Below are 23,094 nucleotides of genomic sequence, written 5' to 3' on the forward strand. Positions count from 1 at the left end.
GGCAGCCAGCACAGGAGAGATGCCCAGCATATCCAAACAAGTTTCCAGGTCACTGATTCTGATCTGCTCTCATCCCTCTCAGAGCTAACCTTTTAGAACTTTTAAAAAAAAAGGCTTAAAGGAAAAATCAATCCAAGTACAAGAGCAACAGTTCAAACATTTTACTAAATCAATTCACACAGTTTCAAAATTGTAAATATAATTAAGGACAACAGGGTTTCTGTATTTTTTTTCTTCCAGAATCATTAAGACAATAAACAAACACAAATTAGGTTTATAGCATCTGTTCTTTTAAAAAACGAAAGGAACGCCACTTGATGTATTGATAAAGCACCACAACACAGTTACAAAATAGGGTTGGCCTGTTTCTTTCACAAGTAAAAGACTACATACTCCTAACAGCTTCCTGCTTCAATTCATTAAAATAACACTATAAAATCTTCTAGATTACACTAACTTCAGACAATGCCTGGTATAACAATGCATTAACAGCAGTAATGCCAGCTATCAGTGCCAACATAAAACAGTTTAGAGAGGAAAAACAAAACAAACAAAAAATTCCAAAACAAAACAACAAAAACCTCACCTTTAATTTCCCTAGATGAGCAAAATTTAAAATAAGGGATGCTCTGCCTCACAATGAGTTAAGGATTTGGGGATGCTGATGGGTGGAAGAGGGGGCTGGTACTGTAGCTTTCTAGGCTTAGTTGGCATCTAGTTTGGCCATTTCCTGCACGTATATCCCTATACTCTCACTGTCAAAGAGCACGAAGTACACCGTCTTGATTGAAGAGGACATTGTTGACACAAAATAGCTGGAGATGGCTTTCAGGATCAGCTGAGCAGCTGTTTGCTTTGGGAAGCCATTTCTAGAAAGAGGGAGAGAAAAAAAAAAGAAAGAAAATCAAGACTTGCTGAACCAGCTTTTGATGATTTAACCTCCCAGGGAAGGCTCCAGCTTTTCTACAACACCTCACGGTAAATAAAGCTGCAAAGCCAGTGTTTACAGTCTGAATTAGAAGCTACAAACTTGTTGATTTAGGCAAGACTTGAAATGCTCAAACAGAAGCACAGTATTCCCAAAATATGAATATAGAGTCTACACAAACTGATGGGATGAACCTCATGATACCTGATGGGTCAACTATTCTCATTTAACAGGTAAGTAAACCAAGAGACTGCTGTGTTCTGGAAAGCAGTGTATGTGTTGAAGCTGCAAAGTTAAACCTGTTCTGAAAGCAAAGCAGCTGTTAAAAAAAGTAAAAAGGGACAGGGAACTTGATATAGAGTATGATATATGAAAAGATCCAAAGTACAATATGGTCTTACACTACTAATGGTAACTAAGCACAGAACCTAACCTGACAACCTTTCTTGTAAACTTCTTCACATTTTTATCTAGGAATCCTTGTCTTAAAGATTCATTTAATCTTAAAACGAGTCAAGCACAAGGAGAATGGTCTGAACAAAGCTATGACCTGAACTTTATGACCTGAATTTTATAGGTCATGGCAAACTCCTGGAATTACACCTAGTAACTCCTTGGAACATGGCCTGAACTTTGTTGCTGTGTTCCTCCTGAAATACTGCTACTCACCCAGACTGCGTTTTTATCCTGCCAGATTCTGAGTCCTCCCCCAGCCTCAGCGATGTGCACTCTGTAGTCAGTCTGAAGGTCATGGGACATGATGACCCTCTTAGGAATAGCACCCAAAAACAACCCGAGAGAGCCTGTTGAACATCACCTGGTTCCTTGACAGGCACTTACAGATACCTGGTAGCTAATACTCCCCATTATAAAGTCTGTACTATTAACACTACTAAATAATTTACAGATTACACAGATAGATGAGTTCCTCAGCATTTCATAAGCAGTTCAAAGAAGCTGGGCTACATCTACCTCTGGCTCTAACAGGTGAACATTTCTCAGCACTTGCTCACTGAAGCACCACACTGGTAGTGAAATGCTGTTGTAATCTCCCTTTTCTCTGCTGGAACACACCAAACGTGAAGGGCAACTGCCTGTGTCACAGCCCACTTGCTGCACACTGCCTTACCAAAAAACATTCTCGGAGAGCAATTCTGTGTCAATCCTTTCCGTAATGTGATATGCGCTGTCTTTAAGATAATATTTGTGGTATTTAAAAAATGATGGCATGAAATAGCTTATGCTGTTTTTTCTTTTCTGAAAATACCGGATTTTTTCTTCTATTGAGGAAGAAAAAAAAAAAAGGAAAAATCATTGTGAGCAAAGCTCATACAATTCTAAAGCCAAATGAGCTAGTCAGGGATAATCAGCTGTGTGAGAAGTTAATCAACTGAGAGTAGTTTTGACACAGGAGCCGCTTAGGAGTCAGCAGCCTCCACACCTGAGCACTTGCAGGTTACTTATGAATGCTGCATCCTTGCATACAGCGAAGAGATCTTCCAGGAATTTTGCTCCTGAACTGTCATGCAGGGCACCATCAAAATGGGGACATACACTGTTTCTGAACTGTTCTCAGGAGCCTCTGAAGTCACACAGGTGGTCACACCAGGGCACATGAAAGAAGAGCGGCCTGGTGAAAGGAAGGCACAGTGCCAGGCAAGATGATAACAATCCATTGCTCAGGACACCTCTCCCAAAAGAAACGAAAGAGAGCAGAAAAATCAGCAGAAAGGTGGTGGCCTGATGGCCACGTGTGGGCTGCATGAAACAGAAGCCTTATGCATTGATCTATGGGTCTGAGTTAAATTCTTGTGAAAAGGCAGTTTGGGGCTTCAGCCAAACCAGTGTCAATTCTGATCAAAGTCAGAGCCTCAGAATGAAATCCCTTCTTAGAGGATGATTTCATGTTCAATCCTTAACTCTCCTTTCCCTTTTCTCCTGCTGGTCCCACCAGACTGAACTCCAGGCTACCTCTGAACAGCACCCAAGCTGTGCTTTCCATAAGTTGGCTGTAGCTGAGCATCTGGCCCAATGAATGCTACAAGTATGCTATTTTATTTCCCCTTGTGATTTATTTGAACTGCCCTCATGTAATCCCATTCCTCAACTATAAAAGAGAATGAAACTGTTTATGTGGGTTTATTGGGTGATGTCTGCTTGACAGATGCCTGTACTAGAACAGCTGCATACATGTGGTGTCTTTGGCATTTTCTATCTTTTAAAGCTTTACTTTTTTCTTTTTTAAATGCTTTTGACTTCATAAAAACAAGTAGAGAGTATTGTCAGAATATATTATGTTCTCTCCAAAATTGACCTATGCTCGAGTATCTCTAATTAAGGAAAAAAAAAAGGAAAAATACATAACCTCATATATTACTTAAGGCCTTTTGATTCCTCTCCATCTTTCAAAAGCACCACTTCAACTGGCTCAAGTAAGAATGACATGTACATGCCAAGTGGAGAACTTGCCCCAGATCCTGCCTGTCAGTAACCAGATTTCAGAACAAAATGTGAATCCTGAGGATTGTTCAAGGCTTCATCATCTTCCAGTACCAGTCACACACTTCACAACAACGGCTGGGAATGGTTCTTTGCTGGGAGCTATCCAGAAAAGACAGGGCTGTGTGGAAGATGCTTTACACAGTCCCACTTTTACGTAACCAATTCCACAGTCACTCTGCACTCTCCACATTATTCCGTGGAGGAATAGAGTTTCTCCCAGAGGGTGATTCAGAGCTTCTCTTTGTACTGACCAGCCTGTGACCCTGACAGCTAATCCAACAGGTTACCATGAACCCTCTGCTCTATTTCTCTACTGTTCTGCAAAGTTTGCTCAAGTTATCTCCTTAAAATGACACCTATGCAAATTAACCTCAGTAGGAGATTTGTATGATGCACATTGCTTAAATTAAGCCTCCTAATGAAACTTTTATTTCTTGTCATTCACCCAAAACCTCAAATAATGTTTTCTGCCCTAGCCCACAGAATATGCAAGAATTAGTCTAGTGTTGCAACACAGCACAATGGGAAGAATATTCTTGTTGTACACCAGCCAACTTCTTTCATGGCGAAGTCAAGAGGGTCAGTTGTTCAGGGTTAAGAGACACAACTGTGTAATTCAGCCTAGATTTGGCCCTAGGTCTTCCTACTGAGCCATCAATGAGGGCGAGGTGTTCCCAACCTCGCTCCGCACCCCAAATCCAGAAGCCTCAGACTGAAGGTGCAGTCAGTCTGGACTGAGACTCTTAACATGATCTGACTTTCAAAGGCACTGAGCACACTGTACAGAGCCAGAGGACCTGAACATTAGACTGAGGCTTCCAAAGACCTTGGCAAGGGTTTTTAAGGTCTTTTTTTTTTTTTTTTTTTAATGAAATAGTCCCATGATGTAAACTGCAGGGAATTCAGCTTACGGATTTTGGATGAAAGCTTGAAGTGACTCTGCAAATCCTGAGAATCAAGGCACTTTAGGTTTGCTGCTTAAACAAACACTAAACTATGTCTTCTGGCCATTGTAAGATGGGTAAGTTTCATTACAAACTAAAATCAGGCAAAAAGAGACCCCTTTTCTTCATGTTCTTTTCCACATCTCCCACTTATATGAATGAATTGATAGTCTGAAAGAAGTCTTTTAATGTTCTCTTGAAAATTCATTTTATGTTTTTTATCCCATTTGCATGCTTTAAGATTTGCAGGGATCTCTATGAGATCTGTTAACACTAAACCAGTACTCAGGAAAACACTGCAGGCTCCATGCACTGCCTGAACAAACCTAGAAGAAACTCTTCTTTTAGGGAACTGATTTAAACAAGGAAGAAAAAAAGCCAGCATTGTAGCAATGTGCTTTGTGCACGGAAAGAGACTGGAATACCAGATGGCACTTAGAGAATGTGACCTATTTGGCATCAGGTTTGCCTGACAGCCTTACCTGCCACTGCCAATGGAAGGAAAGGCGATTGATTTCAGTTTCTTTTCATCAGCCAGAGCCAAACAGTTCTTCACTGTCTTTTCCAGCAGCTCCTCGCATTTGTCTGAGCCCCAGCCTGGGCTATTACAGTGGATCACAAATTTCGCAGGCAGTCCATGGCCAGCGCTGACAACAGCTAGGAAGAATTGAAAATGAAATATAATTACTTTCCTCTCTTTAGGAATAAAGGAAGGTACACGTGATTAAAATAGCAAACAGTCAACAGACATTCCTTTAGCCCCGAGAATGTTTTAGATTACAAATCACGCAGTCTTAAAATATAACGTGATTACAGAGACTTTGTGTTCTCCATTTCCATCTGCATTTTGTTGTGATAATTTATAAATCATAGCTAGGATTGAGCTTATTTGAGAGAGAGCAAGAATTCATGGCTGACATCAAAAGAAGCACATTTATACTGAGGACTGGGTAAGGAGAAGGGCAGTATCTGTTAGAACCCAAACCCAGACAAGGGATGATCTTGCTTTGGCTGGGTTTACTGCAGAGATACAGCAAATACCAGGATGCTGGACAGGCACAAGGAGTTACGACTCCAGTGACCTTCAGCTACTCCTGCTAAATGTACAGAGTGTTCAGCTAGCCTCTGATCATACCCTAGCTCAAACTGGAGCAGCTCAGAGCTACTAGTGCTCTGCAAACCCCAAAGGAAGGATGGAAAAGAGGTGAATTAAGATTCTGGCTTTATTTCTAGCTTTGTCTCTGAATAACTATAATGAAGACATTTTGTGTGATTTCAAGACTTTGTGCCTGGCCTTATTTTAGTTTTTCTGTGTATGGGTCATCTGAGATCACTTGAACAATGCTGGGCTTAGTTTCTCTCTTTCATCATATTCTTGACAGAGGCGTGTAGAGGATGCATTTACAGATTTGCAGTGTTTGATTCACACTGCTTGTGTAACAACAGGCCAGGCCTTGTATGTACAAAGAAACGAAGAAGAATTTTTACCATGCTAATCATATCTTATCACCACAATATTATCATGGACATGTGGGGACTAAGAAGATGCAGCAAACTGGTGACAGGCAGGGATTCTCCAGATGAGAGGCCTCCTTCTCTGCAGGAGAACACGATCTGGGTTCATCACTTCCCATCACAGAGCAACAACAGACTGCGCTCTGCCTGCCAGGAACCAGGGTAAGAGGATCTCTGTCATTTCCAAACTCACTGGGCTGTGGTTGCAAATAAAAAGTTGTAACTTTGGTTTGTTAAAAAAAAAAAAGGTGGGGGGAAGCAAGCCACCCAAATCACAAGCTGAGGGAACAAAAACATCTATCCGTGATCTCACAAGAGCATACAGTGAATCTTCACAGGAGAGTCAGCCCCTAAAATACCCCACAGAAGACTAGGTACAAAATGGCAGCTTATATCTTTACAAAACCATAATAAATCCCAATAACTTTTAAAAAAATTAAAAAATCAGGTTTGCAAAGGTGCCTAGAGGTCTGAAATCCTCTATTCCATTCTGGAATGTTTATGAGGTATTTTGCTATTTAAGTATAGTAGAAGTAACTCTTGGCACACGATCATTACATATGGATACTATCTCGTGGCTGCTGCAGGAAAGAGAAAATAGACTTTGTCATATGGATCCTGACCAGGGGTTAACCAGAACATTTTGAAGGACAATGGAAACACAAGCATTATGTTCTTATGCGTTTGCAGAGTCCCAACATGTTGAATAGCCTCAGTGTTAGGCAATGTTAATTTGTCATAATGTGCAACTAACATGTTGGCAGATTCAGAATACATCATAAATCCAAGAAAAATCTATTAAAAGCAGCTGACATATCTCTAGTCAGATGTGAAATGTGGATATCATCCCCACCCTGAAGGAATAAAATATTGTATTGATACACATGACCAACTTTAATATTTCTCAGGGAGTGTTTTCCAAGGTAGTCATTAATTAACTCATTAGGATTCTGATGAGGACAACTGTTCATTACCAAGAACAGCTGCCCCTTACTTCAAATGCAAATGCACTGAAATGGGAAGTAAGAAAGAGAAAGCCAACGACGGACTTATTCGGTGCTAGTCACATTGCAGGTAAGCATTCTGGTTATGGGTAGATTAAAGGGATGCCCATAGAACTGAGAAATCTGAACACTGGGTATATGTAGGATTGAAAAATGGATGTATTAGTTCTGTTTTAGAGTCCTCCAACAAGTCCCTAACAGCCAGTTTATTCCACTGCAGTGCAGAGCTGCCCTGAAGTAAGACTGCCAAGCAACCCTCAATTCTGAGGGATGCATTAACAGATGAGAAAAAACCAACCCTTTTCTTTTCAACTTCCCACCTATTTGGTTTGGGCTGATAAGCAATCTTGTACAGAAGTTAGTAAAAAAGAAGGAAGTGAGTAATTGATTCTGCATATTTTTGCAGAACAAAAATTCCAAGAAAAACTTATTAAAATTTTTAAAAAGCAAAGGAGAAACCCCCAAAGTATTCAGCTCCAGAAGTAAACAGTTGTAATTTTTCCTGTCAGAGCTGAATTCTTACATCTCCCCTTCGGCTGTAGTTAGGATTCGTTTACAAAACTGTGCACACTGTATTTATTTTTATAGCATAAACACAGATGGCGGAATCAGCCTTCTATATGAACAACATGGATCAGCAATTTCACAGATGGTGTAAAATTATATATTGCCATTATCAAACTTTATTACTCACATAGTAGATTTTTCTCCGATATTACATAAATTTTGATAACTAGGCATCAAAAAGTCGTAAGCTTTTATAGTGATGATTTTGGCACTGATTAAACTAAGTACCCAAGCAGATGCTGAACTTTAAGCACATGCTTAAGTTCAGTGAAAGTCAGCAGCATTTCAGCAAAGCAGATGTTTAACAGAGTAGGACTGAAAACTAAGCATCTCATTAATTGCTTTTCTGAACTGTGGCCTTAATGATCAACACTGCGTGTGCACGCACGTACCTGTGAACAGCCTGGCTTTACTGTAACACTACAGCACTGCCCATTTCCCAGGTGCTTTGGTAGAAGTTACTTAAGATGCAATGAGTGCAGTTTAACTGTGGAGAGCACAAACACACAGCCCTTGGGAGCTGCTGCAGGAGGAGCTGGGCTCTGTGAGCTTGGGGTGTTTGGGGTCCCGAAGCGCAGCCTCACCTCCGGCTATGTCCAACGGGCCGTTCTTTTTGCGGAGCTCAATGACGGCTTCCACAAACTCCTTGCCGCCTTTCTTTTCCAAAGTGCTCCCTGAACAGAGAATTGTTAGTTTACTCCTCTGATCTCAGCAGGCACGTGACTCATCATTCGTTTTTGTTACATCACTCTAGAGTTTTCTGCCCAAATATTTTTTGGGGACTGCAAAGTAAGATCTAAACCTTTTGGGACTTGAGAATTAGCTAGTCATTAAAAACAACAACAACAACAACAGAAAGAACAAAAAGACAACCCTAACAACCCAAAAACCTCACACTGGTATCCCTTGCTAACATTCTCAGACTTGAATTTACTGTCAAAAGACATTTGACATGACATCCCTACCTCCTTCCTTCTCATGAGCATCTCTTAGTGTGAAATGTTCCAGAAGAATGTGCTAGCTCAACAGTGGTTGAAGGTTCGTAACTCCTTCCCCTAGGATTCATTTCCCCTCTTCTCTTACAAATTGTTTTAAAGAGCCATTTGCCACAATAAGAATTTGAAACTCACCTGATCTTGGTCCCTGACCCCAACAGGTGGCCCCAGGAATGAAACAGTCTCGTGAGTGCAGCGGGCTGCTTTACTTGGTAACTGCCCAGCTTGTTGAGCCACCTTTAACCAAGAGGAAGAGCCTCAGAAATAAGGAGAATCTCTAAGGAACACATTCCTCCAATGAACTTCTCTAACTACAACTAAGGAGCTGGACAAAGTCATTCTGGGAGGAGAAGAGCTGTGCAGTGTGTCAGGGCAACCAAAAGGTGTGCTGTTTACAAAGGCAGTCCATCACTAAATGGTTTAGATCTTATTTTGCAGCTCTAGTTTTAAATATTAATGAAAGAAAAAACAGCCCAAGAAAGCATTTTCCTAACTACATAAGCATCCCACATAATTTTGCACTGTGCATATTAATTATAAAGGTGAATAAGTAAAAAGCAATGATATCATAAAGGCTCTGATTTGAGATACAGCTTTGAAAACTGATTTCCAAAAATTCAGAACTAGGATCTCTAAAGATCTAGACATTTATTTGGTGACACCCCTTACTTCCACTGATGAAGAAAGAAAAAAATGCAATTTCTGATGGAAGTGCACATACTATATGCTTCAGGAAGCAGAGGCCCTCCTCCAAGATTCTGGTTACTGAATCAGGTTATAGCTCTAGGAACTAAGAAGACTGCAAGATGCTTTTGTTTTGTTCTGCTAAATTTCTTCCAAACTGAAAAGTTGAAAACAATGCATTTTTTTCCATTCAAAAACTGACCCTGTGACCCTCAGTCTATTTTGTTAGTGGCTGAGGACAATTATAAAAGCTATGCCTTTTCTTTGGCTTTTTCATAACCAGTTCACAACAGGGTTTGCCAAAAACTGGATTGCAAGATCAGACTGTGTAGGTCAGAGTGTAATTTGCTCTCTGTGCTGATTTAAGCTTTTAAATATAAATACTTCAGCCAAACTCCTAAGAATTTTCTGAAACTCCAAGGTACCTATGCCAGTGCAACTGAGTGGGAGGATCACCTTACAAATCTCTTAGGAAAGACAGTAATGGCTTTATTTGTAGCAGCAAGGTGTTTTAGGAGAGTGCTGGGAAGGAGACCCAGAGGAGCACCGAGTGCTTGGAAGCACTCTGCCCTTCAAAGGCAGTGAATAAAGCACAACACCCCATGCCCTTTGCAGAGCCCATCCAGCAGTCCAGGGTCTTATAAAATCACCCTGAGAAGGGATGGGGAGGGAATGAAGCAGCCTTCCATTCTAGTTGTAGATATTTCCATATCATTCCTATTTATATTTATATATATGCCAGTTATATTCCCCATGAGTCCATGAACTCTGATCAGTCCTAAAACCCATGACATTCATAATCCTTAATTTTCCCCTTTAAGGGGAAACATAATTAAGCCTTGTACAGAACCTAGGAACAGCAAAGTTCTATTAAGTAGGTCATTTCTTTGCCATTGCAAATCTGTTGTACGTTTAATGGAATTTAGCCTAGTTTGGTTTAATTCAATCCAGAAGGATCAGCTTTTTCCCTTCTATTGGGAATTAATTTATAATTAAAAGCAATGAACAACCATGTCAGTTTATTCCACTGAGCTCTCTTCTTGCAGATCTGATACAAAGAAGAGAAAAAGTAATATTTGGTATGAATGAATGAAATATTCTGCATTTACTCCTCAGTTATGCTCTTCTTCTGACTAATAGTGAGAGTTTATATTGAAATCGTACCTGACATCTATATTGTAAATTAGCTTAATCTGGCAAAGGACAGACTGTATTTAACCATTTTCCACTACACTAGCAAGTTCTTGATGGAAGTCTTGCTTCACAGCTTCAAGGTTAGTAGCTTATTTGCTCACAGGCATAAATATGTGTCACTCCCATGAGAATAAGATCATTATCTCATGCTTTCCAAGCAGGCATTGGTATCAGTGTTGAAAACAGCGTTAGCAGAAATTTAGGCTCTAAAATTCTCAGGATAAGCCCTCAGTACATTTAAATTGTTAGGGAAAAAAACCAACAAAAATTAAAAAAAAATTTAGATGGGTAAAAGTTAATCATTGGAAGCTAAGCATTTGTGCACTTCTATTCTTCCTTACAGCAGTCAGAGGCAACAGGAACCTACACTATGAAATGAGCAGTCCAGCTTCAAGAGACAATTTTCTTTGCAGGGTAGCAAAGCATTTCTTTGCCACAGGGTAGGAGACAGGCACATTGGCTAAATGGGCCTGACAGGCTTTGGAAGCATATTCTTCAGGTACAGGCTACTATGACACTCTGCATATTATTTAGCCAGCAAAGTCACAGTGCTTCTGCCCCAACAGGCTGACCAGAGCTACATTTCTCTGCTTGTTAATCAGAAAGCAGCCCTTTCAGAAAAAGCAGGTGGTGCAGGACACGTGTCCCTCCACGTCAGTGCTGAAAACAAGGCCTCAGGCATGGGGGGAGCCCATTCTCACAGTGATGGCGAGGTCAAGATGAGATGCAGAGCAGAGGTTTGGATCAGCTGACTTGTTCTTAAGCATTGCCAGCAACTTCTGCATCTGGCCCAAATTCTGATTTGCCTTCTGAAATTACCAAGGCAGTTCAATCAAAGTACTCCCACCCTTCTATAAAATCCTATTCAATTCTGTATGTGAGAGGGTAAGAGAAAGGCTAGGAGTAAAGTTCCTCAGGGGACAGTTCAGATGGCTGAATTAAGAGGTCTGTCCTGTTTCCTGTCATGCCTTCTCTCATCCATGTAGCTCAAGTGACAGATGTGTGTGCAGCACTAGCCTGGGCTTGGGGGAGTGAGGACCGTGAAGCAGGGCTAGGGAGGTCATGGGTACATAAGGACAATCTTAAAGACTTTAGAAAATACAGACACGTTAGATCCAGCCCATGAATTCAGATGTGAACATCTGAAACTTGGCATGGAGAGGGTGCACTGGAACTGGTTAGAAATCTAAAGACCAGTACTCTAACCACATTCAAACTAGGCACTTTACATGTCAAACCAACCATGTCGTAATTCATTTTCCTTGGTCACGTGCCTGCATTTAACGCACTGTTCCTGCACTTCAATTTTGGTGGTGCACACTCTGTTGTTACTTCTGAATGGCCGATTTGGCAATAAAAACCAAAAATGCCCACCAAGTCTGTAATTGTTCATTTCTTGTTATGATCAGTCGGGACTGCTGGAAGTGAGAAATGAATGCAAATCTGCATAGCTACAACAAGCTGGTGGCTGCTGATCGACCATGCACACACATACGAACTCCGCAGCACTGAACTTGCCATTACCTACTTCACCACCGGTGTAGAAGTCAGAGTTTGTCGGGTGAACGACAGCATCACTGTCGATGGTGGCAATGTCAGCCTGTACAACTTGCAACTACAACAGGTAAACAGATGTATATCAACCACGTTGGACAGAGACCCAGCACAGGCTCTACATTTACACATGTACCAACGTCCATATTTTCCTACCTTTACATCTCCAAACCTTGCGCCAAAGGAGTATGCTGAGTTGTGTGTGCAGGTGTGTGTAGAGAAAGGGGTGTAGGGAGCAGGAGGAGGAATATTCAGTATGACATGATCAAATAAATGTTAAAATGACAAGTCAGAGCAATCACATGAGATCATTTCCAAAGTTTTAAAATCAGATAATGCCCCATTTCACTTTGCAGAAACCTAGAACAACCAGTTCCCCACAGAGCATGACATTAAAATATGGAATCTGTTTAAAAAAGAGAAATTCAGCATCATCAAGCCAAACAAAATAATTAGTTTCTCCATTTTGTCAGCACTAATAAGCTGACAGGCACTGATTTTCATATGGAAAGCCATTCATCTTTTTGTTCCTAAAAATGCCAGTTTCCTTCACATGTAGGAAACTGTGTATTTGCAGGCAGGGTTGCACGGAATTTGCTTAAAAAAATACAAATAATTGTTTGTATGGTTTAATAGTAAGGCATATCTTTTAATTATGTGCTGGAATGGCTAAGACACTTGCAGAAATACATGTATTTCTAAGAAAGGTTGATATAAAAAATAGCCTTCTTTAAACTACTTTTCTTGTTAAGTTACTTCTCTACATTCCCATAGGAAATGCAGCAGTATTAGGATTATGGGTTGTATTCCATTAAGGTATCTTGAAAGAAGACAGCAGCAGATCTACTCCAATAAGAAGTGATAGCAGAACATAACAAATGGAAGGCAATTTTTGTTCTGGTGAAGAATAAACTTCTGCTAAAAAGAGATTTTGTGATTTCTTATCAATCTGAAACGAGAAAAGCTTTAAAAGTGATTCTCCACCCATGATAGTTCACTCTTGGTATAATATCAGTATTTGTTTCCAGCTGAATGTCAGAGTGACAGGGAAGAACTGAAATATAATGGAAACAAATTATTGAGTGAATTAAACATCAAATCAAGGCACGGAAGATTTGGGGATAGCTCATTATGTAATAAGCCCTTCCCAAATTTTTAAGCCTACTTTACCTATTGAAATAAAACCCCTGAGACTGCAGGTAGAATGGAGAAACTGCTTATTTTGAGAAAAACCTGACAAAAAAGTATTTTAGTCCTCAAAGTATCCAAATAAGAAACCCCCCAAAGTAGCTAACAGTCACATATGATCATTATGGAAAAGAATTTAAACTTTTTGAACTGAAATCAGCTTGAAGACTAGCAATAGCTGCAAGTATTTAGAATTGGTCAACAAAGTGTTTTGAAAACAGTTCTTCAACAAAGCAGGACCTGCAAGATTTGAATTTCTGCTCTGATTAAAGGTATGAAGCCCTAGAGAATAAATTCTGGGTTCCATAATTTCCATGTGACCGTTAGTTGTGTCAACCCATGCCCCATTTACCTAGGTCATCTTTAAGGTCAATGTCAGCATTGGTAGGATTGATAATGGCCTCCACCTCGAAGCCGGCTAAATTACTGATTTCACTGTGAATAAGGTTCAGCTGAAAAGAAAAGCATGAGGTGGGAAATAACAGGACAGCTGGGAAATCACAGAGAAGCTGCAGAAAAGTGAGCTTTGCAACACAGATGGAGAGAGCATCACTGCAAACAAATATGCAAAATAAAAGGCAGGTCATAAAGGGTTATAAGCCCAAAAAAATTCAAACACAAGACTCAAACATTGTTCATACTGGGAGCACATGAATGTACCTACTACTAAGCTCTGTTTTGGTTTTACACTGATCACTATTTGGGATTCTTACTGTTATCCAGTAGCTAAAGGGGGCTTACAAGAAGTCTGGATAAGGACTTTTCATGAGGGCATGGAGTGACAGGATGAGGGGAATGCCCTTAAACTGATGGAGGGGAGGTTAATATTAGATACTAGGAAGAAATTCTTCCCTGTGAAGGTGGTGATGCCCTGGCACAGACTGCCCAGAGCAGCTGTGGCTGCCCCATGCCTGAGAGTGTTCAAGGCCAGGTTGGATGGGGCTTGGAGCACCCTGGTCTGGTGGAAGGTGTCCTTGCCCATGGCAGGGGTTTGGACTGAGATGAGCTTTAAGATCCCTTCCAAATTATTCTGTGATTCTAATTTTGCCATTAAATGAGGGTATTTGTTTCTTCCCCAAGTAAAGATGAAGGACACCCTAAGCATCCCTTAAACATCAATTACAGGGATGTGCTGGGACCATTCTGCACAGAAACAGGATCAAAGCTGCTGCTCCTCCTTCTTTAAGCCAGCAAACACGAGCCTATCTCTGAGAAAGCAGACACTTGTCTCCAGCAATTCCTCCATCCCAATAAGGAGACGTAGATTTTTTTCTTTCCTTATCAGTGGTCACCATGTTGTGTATTACAGCACTTCAGTCCTCATTACAGCTCTGCAGCCTTTGGCAATGTCTGGTGAGCTACTGTAAGCAGGCACATGATATTACGTGCTTATTGTTTCTAATTTTTATTTTGTTTGCTTTACTTCCTTTTATCCCTTATAAAAGCAGAGATTTTTAACCCCACCCATTATTTACTCCTCTAAGTACCCCCATATATTTCAAGCACGTCTTTCAATTTCTTTCTTGTTACAAATCAGGAGGATCTCTTGTGGGCACACAGGAAACTGTGCAAGGCAGCATGGAGATCTAGAGATTGACCTCACATCCTGTACCAGGTGTTCTTAAAAGACAGTTTGGGTGTCTCCTCATAGGATGTGACCCACACCACAGAACCAACTCTAAAATTGGAGGCATCCTAATGAGAATACTAAACTTGGCAGAGGTCAAAACTGCAGGTATGGGAAGTTCTAACCAGGGTTTGAACAGGTTGTGACACTGCTTTGTAGCTTCTGTTGGAAGTTTGATTTCACAGGCATAAAGTTTACTACTGACAAAATTTAAAATACTTTAGAAGTGCAAAGGATTTTCCAGACTTTTTTCATTTGGGGGAATATATTAGCTACAGCATGACCTATGCCTGTGTTTACAATACATATTTTTAATTATTTTTTTCAGTAGCTGTTTGGGTGATACAGAAAGCAACCATAAAGGAGAAAGCTCTCATTCATTTCTGCAATTCCTGCAACCAGTTGCAGTTAAGCCAGGCTTTCCTTTTAATCCAAAGCCCTCAGCCTACAAAGCATTACATACATCTCCAGGCATGGTACTTTATATCATCAATATCAGATTTTTATCTCTTGCTTGTTGTAGCCCACATTCTTAAACTTAACTCTTCAAATCATCTCTTTGTGTATGTTAATTTATTAACAGGGAATATGAGCCAGTCCATGAAACCCATACAAGTGAATGGGACATTTAAGGAGGCCACCATCCCTATATTTAAATTTTCGGAAAAAAAAAAAATCCATTTCATTCATTCGATTCTATGAATTGATCTTCTTTCTCTTTTTAAAAACCTGCAATTTCATGTAATTTGCATATGTTGCTTGAGTAAACTATGTTACCTCAAACTAGGGTGATTTTGACTAAAAATGAGTGTAATTCAGCCCTGTTTTAAGTACGTGTCTGTTCAGGAATTTGTAATAAAATCTAAGAAAGCTTCCTTTCCAAATAGCTCGGAATCCTTTAATACTTCACACATGGTGAGTTATTCATACTGGAGTTTGAGTCTTGAGTTTGACTACAAGCAACTGCTGTTTAAAAAAAGTCAAATCAAATCAAACCAAAATGTTAAAAAAACTTCATGAATTTTAAAATTAAAAAAACAAACAAAAAACAAACAAACAAACAACAAAAAAAAAACCACCAGCGAAACACATGCACACACCATGACTGTTTTGTGGGGATTATAGTTGGAACAAAATATGTTCCTAAAACATATTTTGCTCATTCTGTAAGTGATCTTTTTGATTCCTAATTCTGTCCTCTACAAGTTTTTGCCTCAGATCTATCAGCTGCAGACTGTTTTTGTTTCGGACCTTAAATCTATCCCTGAGCCTACTCATATCCATGACTTACATAACAGCCAGCTGGTAATTAAAGTTTCAATTTAACAACAACTAAAAAATGCTTAAAAAGCTGCTCATGGCTGATAGCATATGCTGGCAGCTAAGTATTATTTTACTACATTCTGCATTTACTGCTCAATGCACTGTTAGCTATCCAAAACAAATAAAATATTAATCAGAATTTTTCCAGTGGAATTAAATCCTCCAGTGAGTAATTGCTCGATTTCACTACCCAACAGTATGAAGCATGTATTAGGCAGAAGTGATCCCCTAAAGGGCCACTTTAAAAAAATAAACAGACACAACTTGCATATACATGTGCAACAAAGAATGGACATAACTTGAGGTAACATTTCAATTAAATGTTAGTTAGATAAAATGCAGATGGCACTTAGCACATCCATAAGTATTTTCTAAGCCAAGCCTGGCATTTCTAATTTCAGACAAAATTACCTTAAAAGTCTTGAAGCTTTTTCTGGTATGAGTTTCATACTGAAAACTGAAGATGTCTATTGCAGACCACAAGCTTGGAAAGTTCAAACCTTAAAGCTTAGGCTTGAGATCCTGCAACTCTGCCTCCACTTTGTAATCCTCTCAGAAAAAACAAACTAGTTAATGTGCACAATGCCACATTTCCACTAAGATGTCACTTGTGGATGTGCAATCATTTACATATTAACTAGATTTTAATAATTAATGTGGCACTAATAAACTTCTACAGGTGTAACTGAAGGGTTCTTCGCCATTTCATGACCTCTAAGAATTTCCAGCTGAATGCCAGCAGTTACCTAAAGATTTAACGCAATAACTATAATTTTAAAAATTGAACAATACCCAGTTTTGCAACATTCTCATTTGTGTTTTTTGCACCAAATTAAATCTGGGGTTATGAGAAGGATGAAGAGCTGCTCTTGCAAATAAGTTCCTTCCCTTCTGTAAACAAGAAAAAGATTTTTCCCATTAAACACTTACGAATGATGTGATATGAAACCCAAGATTATTTTCTTCCTTCTCTGCATTTAGCAAAGGATTTTCTGATCTGGCAGATAATGGTTTTGCAAACCAAAGAGACGTGCTGAAAAGGTATTCAAGAATGTCACAGGAGGTTTCAAAGATCCTGATTGATTGATCTCAGCAGCAATTCTTCAAATGCCTTCTCTAACCCTCAGAACATGATCTGTTTGATTTGGAGCGTTCCCTCACAGGAGACAAACAGGTTTTCATTTTCTTTTAATTTCTCTTTTCATTATGTGTTACAACAAAGGGCTAACACCTGGTCTCCCTCATGTGTAGGGCTAACTGCCACAGACCCAGTGCAGGGATGGATGTGTCACACCAGTGATTTTCTCAGGGGGCTGGACTCCAAGTGGATGAGAAAGCCAGAAAGTCCACTCCCCGTACTAGGACTCACTGGGAAGCTCTACAGCAGACACTGGCTTTGCCCACCACAGCTTAAAGCAATCCTGGAGTTCATGGTTTTCTTCCACTGAGCCCAACAGCAAAGCCCCATTGATTTGCTGTGTCAGTCCTGCTGGAACACAACACTAGGTCTTATTACAGGTTTCCTATGGTAACTAAAATGAGCTCAAAATCAGCTCCAGAAGTCTGACGTTACTTGCTTTCTTGAAACAGTAATGTGGACTATAAATTTTGGGTTCTAATTTAGCCATCAAAATGTCTTTGAAAAACCACTCCCTAATAGGAGTAAAATAAAAAAAAAAAAAACCCTACCCTACCAAAACCAGCCATTTAGCTGTAGCTGTAAAATTAAATGTGGAAAATCAGAAATCTTGAAAAAATTGTTACTCTCATGCATGTTAAACTTGGCAAACAAACTGGAGGATAAATGGAGAACAACCTCAGTACAAAATAAAAATGAGTCAGAGGAGTTACATTCCACAATGGACAATGGCTCATCTTTTATGGCTTAAAACACAATGATCTGATTATTGAATGATAGCAGAAAGATGCAGTTTTGCTTATGAAAATTTGCATCACAAATTAAAGGCAGGTTTCAGGATAAAAGACCAAATTAATTTAATGACTTGTCTCTTTAAATGGATCCTCTTTAAGCAGATACGTATTTGCATTAAACCAACCCACATCCCAAATCATATTCACAGGGAAAAAAAGAATTGTTGATCTCTAGCTTTTCATAAACACATCATTCATTATTACACAGCATTAACTTCTGTAAATCACAAAGCAGAACACAGCATAAAACCATTATCATGAACAAATGTCTAAAACAGGTTTTGATAAAAACCTGTAAATCATTTACATCAGCAATGAAGTGGGCTGACTGTTGGAAAAAATGCATTTTATGCTTAGAATCATCTCTTTGGCAGAGGCTTATCTGTAACAATTATGTTGTTTATGAATGAGACAGATTACAAGCACACAGGCTTTCCTTCTCATTAAGTATTTAATTATGTGGTCACATGAAGACTAATTGATGTACTTTTTAAAATGCTCTAGAAGTTGTTTTGGAGAATTTCTTTGAAATTAGAAAAACTGGTATCATACATCTTGATTGCTCAGTGGGGAAATGTCCATTCTACTTAGATGTTTCATGGAAAAGGGGGTAGTAGAAGGGGGCTATTCCCTAAGCAGCACAGAAAAATAGGTATTAATTTATAAAAATGCAGGATCATACCTTCTGGCCAAGAAACAGGCTTTTGGTGGATAGGACTGTGAAACCATCTGCAGGAGTTCCCTCTGTTGTACTGTCAGCACTGGCTGATTTGCTCACTTCTCCCTGCTTCTTCTTCCAGAAATACAGTTAATTAGTTAACTCAAGGCTCTGAGAAAAACAGTTTAATGACACAAAGATATATGACATGCACTAAATGCTTAGCAGGCAATAAAATGTCTGTACAAACAGTGGTGTTGGGTTTTATCTTGTAGTCCAACCAAAGTCCCTGATAACAGCAGAAGGGATCAATAGAAAAAACCACCACAACGTCTGCAGATCTACAGGCACCTCCTCTTGTGCACAACAGTGCACAGTTGAGATGACAGTTGTCTTAAATGTTGCAGGAAAGCATATACACAGCCCCAAACTTTTAAGAGCTTTCTAATGGCTTGTGTGGACAAAGATTACAGATCTCTGTGTGTGGGCAGACATTCATTCTAAGCTAGAAACTGACTTGTCAGAGAATAAATTTTATCTGTGAAGGGAGGTGCTCCCAGATTTCACAGACCTATTATTAGAAATTCTCCTTTGTAATGCGGCTGTCCTCAGAAGCAGTGTCAAAAGAATACATCTACTTTCTGTCTGCCTGCTTGCAGGAAATGGGCTGAACAATTTTCTGTCTTATTTAACATCATCACCTACTTTCACCTCCAGTGAAACTGCTGGAGAAGAGAGGAGTTCCCCTCAATCACCATTTCTTTTTTCAACTTTATTACTGCAGTGAAGTAACAGGTTTCAGGAATTAACTGATTTACTGAACAAAAAGGAGAAAGAGGAACATTTTGAAAAGGAAGTAAATTCACAAAGGCTGTGGTTATAAACTCAATTGGTGCCAAGAAAAATTTCACATTTTCTATAAAATTATTACTTACAATTTCATACAAATATTTGGTGCCTTAGCAATATCTGTGTTGAAGCACAAAGAGGACACCTGGAATACTAAGCAAGCCTCTGTTCTCCTGTTGTCCCTCTCCAAAGTGTATAAACTGAGGCTGAACAACTAAACTTACTTTGATGCAAGGGTACTTAGAAGCTGTAACCATGCTTTACTTTACACAAGTGTTTTGAAAATTAGATTTTCATGGGTCTTACTTCAATTCCCCAGGAGTTTACTGTTAGCCAAATACCAATATAGTAAGCAGACAATACAGTTTATTGTGTGGAAGAAAAACAGAACCCCACAACAGACTTCCTGCTTTTGTAATCAACCAGGGCAAAAACATTCCAGATTTAGGGGAATTATTAGGGCATGGTATTGGAAGCAATGCATTTGAAATGTCAATTAATAGGTGTTCTGAGGGAAAAACTAAATTCAACAGCTCAAAAAACCAAACGAGTGAAACAATCAGAAGAGTGACCAAGTAAACAGTGACAGGATAAAGAAGCTTTGCTTGACCCAGAGGCAACTTTCACATTCCTTGTCTATTTCATGTGAAATTCCTGTACTTTTCATCCTACTTGCCTAACTTATTGCTTAACTCTAGTTATTTTGCAGAAGAAAAAAACATCCTTGGCTACACATGTACACATTAGAAAGACTCCCTACTTCTACAAACTGAAACCTGTGAGGCATGACCAGTACAGCCCCCAGACGCTTTTCTCTTCTGTCTCCTGGTACACCCTCTGCCCACCTCAGACTGTTTCTTACAGAGAACAGAGTATTTATGGCCCATCTGTCTGTGCTGCAGACCTGGGCCACTCTTGAGGATGTTCAGGCTCCAGCCGCACCAGGGAGAGGGCAGAGCTCTTCCTCCCCTGCTCACACTGTGACTGAAATCACCATCGGGAGCAACACAGGCACTGGAGAGCTGACCCACTGTGAAGCTCCCTGCAGCTACTGCTGGCAAGCTTGTTTGGCTTTATTTTAAACACATTACTCTACCTTGGATTTCCTTGCTCCTTTCTTGCCACCTGTTTTCTTTGATACAGTTTTTTTCTGTGATGGAGACTTTGCCTTCTTTGCCGGGGGTGGAGTGATGATAGCTTCCAGTTTTCCTTTTGATCCCCGCTTCTTTGCCAACAGCTCTGGGTGAATATTGGGTAACACTCCACCACTGGCTATGGTGACCCCTTTCAATAGCTAATCAAAAATAATAAATAAATAAAAAAAGTTACATATGACAAATTCTAGTATTTACTCACCAATAAATAGAAAATAGGATTTACTGCAAATTTTGTATCCTGCCTTGAGTTTCTCCACCATTATCCTTGAAGGAGAGACAATAAATGCATGAAATGGATTTTAACTATAAAGGGAGCATGTGTTCTTCTTGCACATGTGCTTGTCACTGTCAGCATCTCTAGGGCTCACCTGAGATCTCTTTTTTTGAATCCACGCCATGAAGGCTGGTACCCAATGAGGAAAAACAAGACAGCCCCAGGCACACACCTGAGGGCCCAGCAGGACAGCCTGTGAGAGAAAAATGGGACCCCAAAGTCCAGGGTGTGAGACTACAATGGGTGCCACATTGTGAAGACCAGTGTATGTTCCAAGTGCTGAGTTTTCCTGCAACTGTGTCATTGTAATGATTTTTCTTTCTTAAGAGAAAGAAATTTCAAAATGGAGGGCAATATTAATACAAATCTCTATACTTGTATTTCTTAAAAAAATATGCAGATGAAGATCAATATTCAAAAGCGTGCAGTTCATTCAAGCCTTTAAAAGCAGAGGTGAAGTATATCATGTTCTGTATTTAAAACCACTTTAACTCAATTTAGTATGTCTAACTGGGACTAATTCACTATTCAGGAAGATACAGACAGTGAGATCAAAGTCCCCCAGGTACTCTCACCTTCTGACTTGTGTTTACTGCTCCCCAATCTCAACTCAGTGAGGCTCCAAGCTTACAAAGGGATAATGAACGGAAGGTATTATCAAATTTCAGACAAAGCCAGAAGGAGGTAGTTGGGGGATATTGCTTTTGTCCTGCTCCATCACGATACACAGATTCGGAAAAAGCATCTTTTCAGATGGGTTTTTACAGCACCTCACACAAAGGTGCATTAATCCCAGCCACTGCCTCTGACTGACACCACAGCACCCTAATAACAATGGCAAATTTTTCTGTGGCCAGGTTAAAGGCATCTTTAAGTCTGCAAAGGACACAGACTTGCAAGAGTTTAGAGCTCTTCTGTGGTCACAATAACAGACTTCAGTGAGAACAGGACAGGTCCCACTGAGTTCTCAGCTGTCTAAGGGGGAAACTGAAAACGAACAAAAAACCAGCATCTGCAGGATTTTCTCTGTGTCCTTAAAGAATTTATGACAATACTTCAGCCCAACAGAAATAGTTGTAATAGTGTTAGAAAACATCATTTTACATCCCCATTGCATTTTTACACATTTTAGGAGTGCTGAAATACATAATTAAGCTGACTGCTGTAGTTAGTTACACAGCCAGCATGCCGCTGAGCATTTCCTGGTGTGCTACTCAATAAGCAGAGGTCTTGAGTTACAAGTCAGCTATAAGGAAAGACAATTTAAGAAGCCCTAAAGGGAATTCTGGCCTTCACATGGCAGAGGTTTTTCTTACCTGATTTAATTCTTCGTCGTTTGCTACAGCCAACAAGATGTGTCTAGGAGTGACTCGACCCTTCTTGTTGTCCCTTGCTGCATTTCCAGCCAATTCCAGAATTTCCGCTGGGAAAAAAGGAAGCTTCTTTTAATTACAATGTGGTCATTAAGAAAAGTCAGTGTGTTATTTGGTATCCATGCAAAAAGGTATGGGAATTACATCGTGTTACTCCTAACTGCTGCAGATATGTTCAACAGACATCTAACTCCAAAATTATAATTTTGTTTTTATATGTCTAATCACTGAAGAACAAATGCACATTTAAGTCCTGTCCTTTAAACTAGATTTATTAGCTTTTTATTCTTTTTAAGCAGTTTCTCTAGATTCCTCACTTTTCAGTGTTCTTCTCAAAGCTACTGTGGGCTCATCTCTTAGGATCCCTCTCTTATCAGAGGACAGAGTACAGTAGATACACAAATTCTATTGGTCTTTTTCTCAAACCTGCCAAATGTGCGTTCTGGCTTGCACCACCTTCTACTTTATTATTACTGGAAAAGACACTATTCCCAATGACTCATTTTTAGCATTAGGGAACCATGTAAGCACACATCTAAGTTAGGACACTAAAAATACGAATTCTGTTGCTACACTCATTTAAGGATTTTTTTTTTCTCTGAGAAGATTTTAACTAGAAAAAGTAATTGATGAATCATGTTTGTTTGCTCCTCATAAATTATTTCCTTAGAAGATATTTCCAGCGCTGACAAAATGTTTAACCACTATGCATGTAACGGCTTTTGCTGAATTAGGAAAGATGAACTTGCTGCCTTTGCAAGGATCTTTGAAGATAAAGGCTAGAGCATTACCTGCTAACTGATCTATCTGCAGCTCAACAAGCCTT

At 39.7% G+C, this 23,094-nt stretch overlaps 1 protein-coding gene across 4 annotated transcripts in view; it reads right to left on the reverse strand.

Annotated features, from left to right (window-relative positions):
* Nucleotides 1-146: 146 nt before the first annotated feature.
* The window catches only part of MACROH2A1 (macroH2A.1 histone), a 42,803-nt gene continuing 19,855 nt past the window's right edge, over nt 147-23,094 (reverse strand). Inside the window, exons 3-9 of one of the 4 annotated variants that reach the window (XM_066197407.1) lie at nt 22,212-22,318; nt 20,561-20,758; nt 18,640-18,750; nt 13,428-13,527; nt 8,045-8,134; nt 4,857-5,031; nt 147-869 (exon numbers count right to left, since the gene is read on the reverse strand). In XM_066197407.1, the coding sequence (XP_066053504.1) occupies nt 704-869; nt 4,857-5,031; nt 8,045-8,134; nt 13,428-13,527; nt 18,640-18,750; nt 20,561-20,758; nt 22,212-22,318 (947 nt within the window). In that variant the 3' untranslated portion in view covers nt 147-703. Of the gene's footprint in view, nt 870-4,856; nt 5,032-8,044; nt 8,135-11,857; nt 11,949-13,427; nt 13,528-18,639; nt 18,751-20,560; nt 20,759-22,211; nt 22,319-23,094 lie in introns of all 4 variants that reach the window. The other 3 variants (XM_066197406.1, XM_066197404.1, XM_066197405.1) reach the window with 3 other exon arrangements.

Source organism: Chamaea fasciata, unplaced genomic scaffold (genome assembly GCF_029207755.1).
Source record: "Chamaea fasciata isolate MVZ Bird 193981 ecotype frontalis unplaced genomic scaffold, bChaFas1.0.hap1 SCAF_15, whole genome shotgun sequence".
NCBI lineage: Eukaryota > Metazoa > Chordata > Aves > Passeriformes > Sylviidae > Chamaea > Chamaea fasciata.